Source organism: Maniola jurtina, chromosome 10, assembly GCF_905333055.1.
Source record: "Maniola jurtina chromosome 10, ilManJurt1.1, whole genome shotgun sequence".
Classification (NCBI taxonomy): domain Eukaryota; kingdom Metazoa; phylum Arthropoda; class Insecta; order Lepidoptera; family Nymphalidae; genus Maniola; species Maniola jurtina.
The window spans coordinates 10,314,469-10,320,769 of NC_060038.1; the positions used below are offsets into that span (position 1 = coordinate 10,314,469).

The 6,301-nt window shown below is 34.9% G+C and overlaps 1 protein-coding gene across 1 annotated transcript; it reads left to right on the plus strand.

Moving 5' to 3' along the window:
* The first annotated feature begins 817 nt into the window (after positions 1-817).
* On the plus strand, positions 818-2,366 carry LOC123868890 (homeotic protein antennapedia-like). Its single transcript, XM_045911550.1, has 2 exons — positions 818-1,812; positions 1,915-2,366. The coding sequence occupies exons 1-2, from the start codon at positions 900-902 to the stop codon at positions 2,361-2,363; spliced, it is 1,362 nt and encodes a 453-aa protein (XP_045767506.1). The 5' UTR covers positions 818-899; the 3' UTR covers positions 2,364-2,366.
* The last annotated feature ends 3,935 nt before the right edge of the window (positions 2,367-6,301 follow it).

A 6,301-nucleotide genomic window follows, 5' to 3' on the forward strand; every position in this document is an offset into this window, starting at 1 on the left:
TGAAGATCTGTCGGTGGCAATAAGACAATTTCTACTACACACTACTGTGTCTAAGGGTCAAGATTATATTCTATGATTGGACTAGAAATAAACAACGATACAAAATCCCAGTCAGTGCAATAAAACCGGTGCGCGACGCATGCGCAATCAAAGCTTAGGTAGTTGTTTATAATTAGCCTATTCGTATTTATAGTATTTACTTAAAATGTTTAATAACAATATAAAAAATGTTGCATTATTATTAAAATTTATATTTTAGAATGTTTCTATTTTTTATATACCTACGTATAAACTTTTTTATTCAAATGTTCATATTTTTTTAAAAACAAAAGTGACTGAGCGTCAAAAATAAACGAGAAAAAAACTATGCAGAAAATATATCACCCTGTATAAAATGCAATAGCTAATTCAGCACAGTGACACACATACGTGGCTTTACACTAAACCAATAATGGAATAAAATCAATCTATTCCACCCTCTCATACTCACACTATCGAGATTCAATCAATGATTTTCTCGCGTCTATGAACACACACACAGATAAAACATATTGGAAATATTGGCATTGTAAACATTCATAGGACGTTTGCGAAATATTCCCCTAAAATAAGAAGTGTTTCTGTCTCTTCCTGTAGCATTACATCAAATGAGCCGTGGCAGGGCTAGAACAGGACGCAAAATCTAGTTTTACAACTTTGTAGAGGGACAATGGCGACGCTATTGTTGAAAGTACCCCAAAATTTTTTTAGGTCACATAAAAGTATTATGTTCGTTAGGGTCGCTTTCTGGCACTTACTGCATTCGATTCGCAGTCAACCCAGCAGACGGATCATCGTCGCCCACGCAGTTCAGTGATAGTGGTTTTTCCTATGTTGACAGTGAAAATTTTATTACAAATATGACTTCAGCTACTACAACTAACCGTGCGAGTGATATGTGGAACAATAATGTCCAAGCAAATAGTCAAAGTGCAAGGCAAATGCCTTTCGGTTATCAGTATCCAGTGAACCCGAATTTTTATAATTACCATAATAACTTTTACTCTCAAAACTGTGATTACCCTAGTGATTATTATAATAGGTCTCACGGATCGAGTCCTAGTAATAAGATTGTGAAAACGGAACCTGCAAGTTGGCAGAACCATCCTTGTAATTACACGGATGGCAATCAAACTAACATGGATATGATAAATAAGTGGCGAGAAATGAATGTGTATGCGCAGCAACACTATGAAAGCTATAGTTATGAACAAGCAATTAATCCAACAATCTGTTCCGGCTCGGATGTCAAAGGTGAGGATGTGCGATCTATTAACTCTCCTAGCCAATGCAGTATACCAGATACTAACTATGGATCTCCGCAAAGTGCTTCGAGTGCTATGAAATCTCAAGAAGAAGACGATTCCCCTAATCTAAGAGCACTTTTAACCAAAGCTAATATGAAAAGATTACAATATGGAAAATATGATAAATCCTACACACAAGAAATGATGCAACGCATGACGTATCGCGCTAATGATACAGGAGATTGGGCAAAAACTAGTGGCACAGTGGTTGAGGCGGAAAGCAATTTATCGCAATTTCATGGTGAATATGAGATCGGCTTAGATGGACGTGCGGAAACCAAAATCAAGCATTCTACGGGTGGGGCGCCGAAAGCAAGTGAAGGCGCTACGTCATCGGATACCTCTGAGAACTGTCAAGCAATGACGAGGGTCGATGCAGGCGGGGACAATGAGGATTACGTTGAGAACAAAATGGCCGCTGTACCAGAAGTACAAGGATTTTATCCGTGGATGAAAAGTATTGGTGGTATGTATAACATTACGTGAAAAATAATGACCTTGGTTAATCAAGTAAGTACTTTTAAATTGAAATTCAGTAAATAATATTTTTATTTTATTCTCATTTCAGGTGAAGACAAAAAAGAGGGATCCAAGAGAACACGGCAGACCTACACGAGGTTTCAAACGCTAGAATTGGAAAAGGAGTTCCACTTCAACAAGTACTTATCTAGAAGGCGTAGAATAGAAGTTTCTCATGCACTAGGGCTAACTGAGAGGCAAATCAAGATATGGTTTCAGAACCGAAGAATGAAAGCCAAGAAAGATGGAAAGCTTTCTACGTCCCCCGATCCGTATGGAGCGGAAGACTTAACCGCTACTAAATTACCTAATATTCCAGAGTTCTTAGATCCTAGGCAGCAAATGTCTGGACTTGCTGAATGCCCTAGCTCAAATTATCATATGCATAATGGAGCTATAGCTAATATGGCACATTTAGCAGGAAATATGAACCAAAATTGTGTATTACCTGTACCTACATATAGGTATGATGGCAAAAATTTAATGATTAAAAATTAAATAACACTGTACTATATAAATTATAGTAATATTGTATAGTATAGCTTTAATATTTGTACAATTGTAATATTTAGAATAGATACCTAATGATAAAAATATTATTTACTTGTATTTTGCATATCTTAAAATAATTAAATTGTAATGTTAAAATATAAACCATTCGTTTTGTGATAATTATTAATATAGGTAAAAAGGTATGGTAAATATAAATTATAGGCTAGTTAGATAATTATTTTTTAATGAATCATATTTTTTTTTTAGTAAATTCCTTATTATAGCATTTTTTAAGTATCTTAGTAGAATTTATGTAAATAATAATAGTCAATAGCTATATTAATAATTAAGTTAATCACACACTGCTGCAAGAACCGCACGCATGGCTTCTTTCATAATAGCGACAGTGTACAATTAACTTAATTCCGAACAGTTCCTATAGTTCATAATTTTATTAGTAAGTAAGTAAATACCTGTTACAATGTAACATACTTAACATGTAACTTACTTGCACAATCATCTATTTGTTATTATTTAATAATAAAGGCTGATTATTTATTTTTGTACTTCTCTAGTCACTTTTGAAGGCGCTATTAATAAAGAGGAGTTTGTGATTAAACTGTTTTTAATTTTTTTTTTATATCTTAGAAAAAGAGTTAGGTCGGAGAAATAAGACTTATTAACAAGTAGGTAGGTACTCGCACACAAAGGGTACCGTACCATCGCACAAGATTTTACCTAACACTTATTCAGAGCTGATGGGCTAAAATCTTTAGGTAAGTACCTACCTAGGTATGTGATTTAGTAAAGTCGGTAATTTTTTCGTGCAAACATTTTAATTTTTTTGTGATGTACCTAACCACAACGGTTTTCGGATTTTCTCCTTTACTTTTTCTTTAAGACTTAGTACCTACCTGTAAAATTTCATGATTCTAGATCAACGGCAAGTACTCTATAGCTTTCTTGGCAACACGACAGACAGACAACAAAGTTATCCTATAAGAAAAAATGAAACGTTTTTCTTTTTTAGGTACGGAACCCTAAAAAAATATGAATTTGGATTTCCACGACTGAAGGAAAGACAGACAGACAACAAAGTGATCCTATAGGGTTCCGTGGTACCCTAAAAATGTATTTGGACTTTGACTAACTTTTCAATCCATCTTACTCCGCTGCGGTGGACATAAAGTATTAGTAAACAAAGTTTGGTTGTTTACGGGTAACAATAACTTTATTTGCACGTCCACAACCCGTTCTTCGGCTTTCAAAAGGGCTTAAAAGTTAAATACAGTGAGTCAACACTTTCGGTCCCTAGAGATTTATTGTAAAGTGCGAATGTTGAGGCTAGTTTTGACATATTTTGACTGGTTATTGGATTTAAGCTGGTAATACCGAACTCGCTTAGTAATCCTGTTAGGGGTTCGGCTACCTGACTTTACAAATTATGTACTTACAACAAAACAATTATTGTAAACGGGATAATACCCAGTATTACGAGTACTTACTTGTTCAGTTTAACTTAATTGTAAACATATTTTGCATTGAAAAATATTCGAACTCTTAGGATTAACTTAGGTACCTACCTTAGCGATTGTATCAAGATTAATTTTCTTTAAATATTATAGGGACAAAACGGGGCCAAATTCCACTAATTTTAAATCTAGCTCTTTCGATTCGTATTTAAAGATTAGACTTTTACCTATCGTGTAAACAATTCCAAAGTTTCTGCTTACTTACCAGCAACTAACTTCACGTCAAACGTTTTAACAAAAGCTCGCTGTTCACCCTCGCGCGTTTTGACAATAGAGCTTTCGAGAAAGAGATGCCAATACAATTTTTATGTAGCTAGAGGGAGACACAAAACTGTCATCCCCAAGTTCGTTCGTTGACGCACAAGGGCGCATGCGTTGCTACCACTTAACAAAGATGGCTGCTTGTGTTAACTAACCCTGCATTTTGTTTATTTTTATTTATTATTTGTGAAATAGATAATATCTAGAATCTAGATATCGTAGACAGTTTATCAAGCAAGTAAAGTTACCTTATTTTATTTACTTCATCAACAAATCAGGTAAGTAAGTAAGTCTTATGTTTGGTTCTAGTATAACAACAGTCTTTGTTATATTGACTTATAAATAGCATATTTTGTTTCATAGCTTAATTTTTATTTGATGACTGATGATGGCCAATATCGTAACTTCGGATTTACAAGTCACAAACAAAATTACTTACATTAATTATTATAGGAATCGATATTTTTGTAAATTAAAAATCTAATTTTTAAACGTATTTTATGTCCAAAAAGATTAACATTTCTCATATCATGCGAATGAAAACAAAGTAAAAAAATTATGAAATAATAGATATTTTTTTACATCGCAAGCTTAAGCTGATTGCACATTAGGTAAGTACCTACCTACTGCACGAACCGCACACACCATAAGCAAACGCAGTTTTTAAACCCCGGCCCAAAAAGGGGGGGTGTTATATTAAGTTAGACGTGTGTATCTGTGTATCTGTCTGTGGCATTGTAGCTCCTAAACTTATAAACAGATTTTAATTTAGTTTTTTTTGCTTGAAAGATGGCTTGATCGAGAGTGTTCTTAGCTATAATCCAAGAAAATTGGTTCAGCCGTTTGAAAGTTATCAGCTCTTTTCTAGTTACTGTAACCTTCACTTGTCGGGGGTGTTATAAATTTTTAATTTACTTACACTTGTTCTACTGAACATTTAATTTACAAAAAGTTTTCAATTTACTAGAGTATCGATTCCAATTAATCTGTAAATCCGAAGTCACAAAATAGGTCATCACTCATCAGTCATCAGTTATGACTGATGAGTGATGATTACTATGACTACTACTATGAAACAAAATATGATACTTAATGCAATGATATTTACTCAGGCTACCAGCCTATCTTCGAGCTCTATAGGTTATAAATTAAATCACCCGGGCAAAGCCACGGGTAAAAACTAGTAGATACAGTACATGATCCCAACATACAGATTGAAAACTAATAAGTATTAATACTAGATCAACTCGGTTGAAAATCGAGGACGGAAAACTACCCCCAATCTGAAAAGCTCAAAGTCTTCTACTTAGAACTCGAACTCAACTCCCAAGACACTTCTTTTAAAATCCACTTTATCTTCCCACTGGGTTCTATAGGTAGGTATACAAACCTTTACAAATAGTTTATACCTACGTACTAATACTTACTCATAGGTATTTGAATTCAAATTAGAGCATTGCCCTGCCTGTAATGTAATATAGATTAGGGATTTAAGAATTCTTGCTTTACTTACCTACTCATAATAAGCTATCCGGTGAATAGTCTCTTTGAATGGCAGCGCTAATTAATCCTAACGTCGAACGAGGTGCCGTTGGAACTTGATCAAAAGAAACCTTCTAATGGTTATTTGAATACGGTGTACCTACCTACCTTGGATCGGGTCCTGTTTTAATGCTTTGAATTTCTAAATAATGTACCTACTAGAATTACTACCATCCTGTGTCTATGCATATAGTACTCGGTGGCATACTTAATATTATGTAGTAAGTAGTAACTGTATTCACATGAATAAACCTTCCTAGCGCTGTGGTAAGCGCCTTGTTTGAGGTGAACGCACACTAATTATTATCCGAGAGCTGAACGCGTCGAACGAGTCGAACAAAACGAATTTTAGAATTCTGTATATGAAATCTCGTGAAACCTCGCACACTTTCCCGAGTCGAATCGTCCGAATAGGAAGTGTGCAAGGTTTCATGAGATTTCATATACAGAATTCTAAAATTCGTTTCGTTCGACTCGTTCGACGCGTTCGGCTCGGATGAGTGTGCGCTCATCTTTAACCGAGATGTCTTGGGTTCGATTTCTTGGCAGGAGGGCAGGAGCTATATACGAATTTATGTTTTCTGAATTGTATCTCGTCTGACCTAGTGG

Bases quoted from the DNA above. Each gene is read 5' to 3' on its own strand.
- LOC123868890 (XM_045911550.1), top strand. From the start codon at position 900: ATGACTTCAGCTACTACAACTAACCGTGCGAGTGATATGTGGAACAAT. The intron at 1,813-1,914 runs GTATGTATAACA...TTCTCATTTCAG, and splicing joins GTGGATGAAAAGTATTGGTG to GTGAAGACAAAAAAGAGGGA.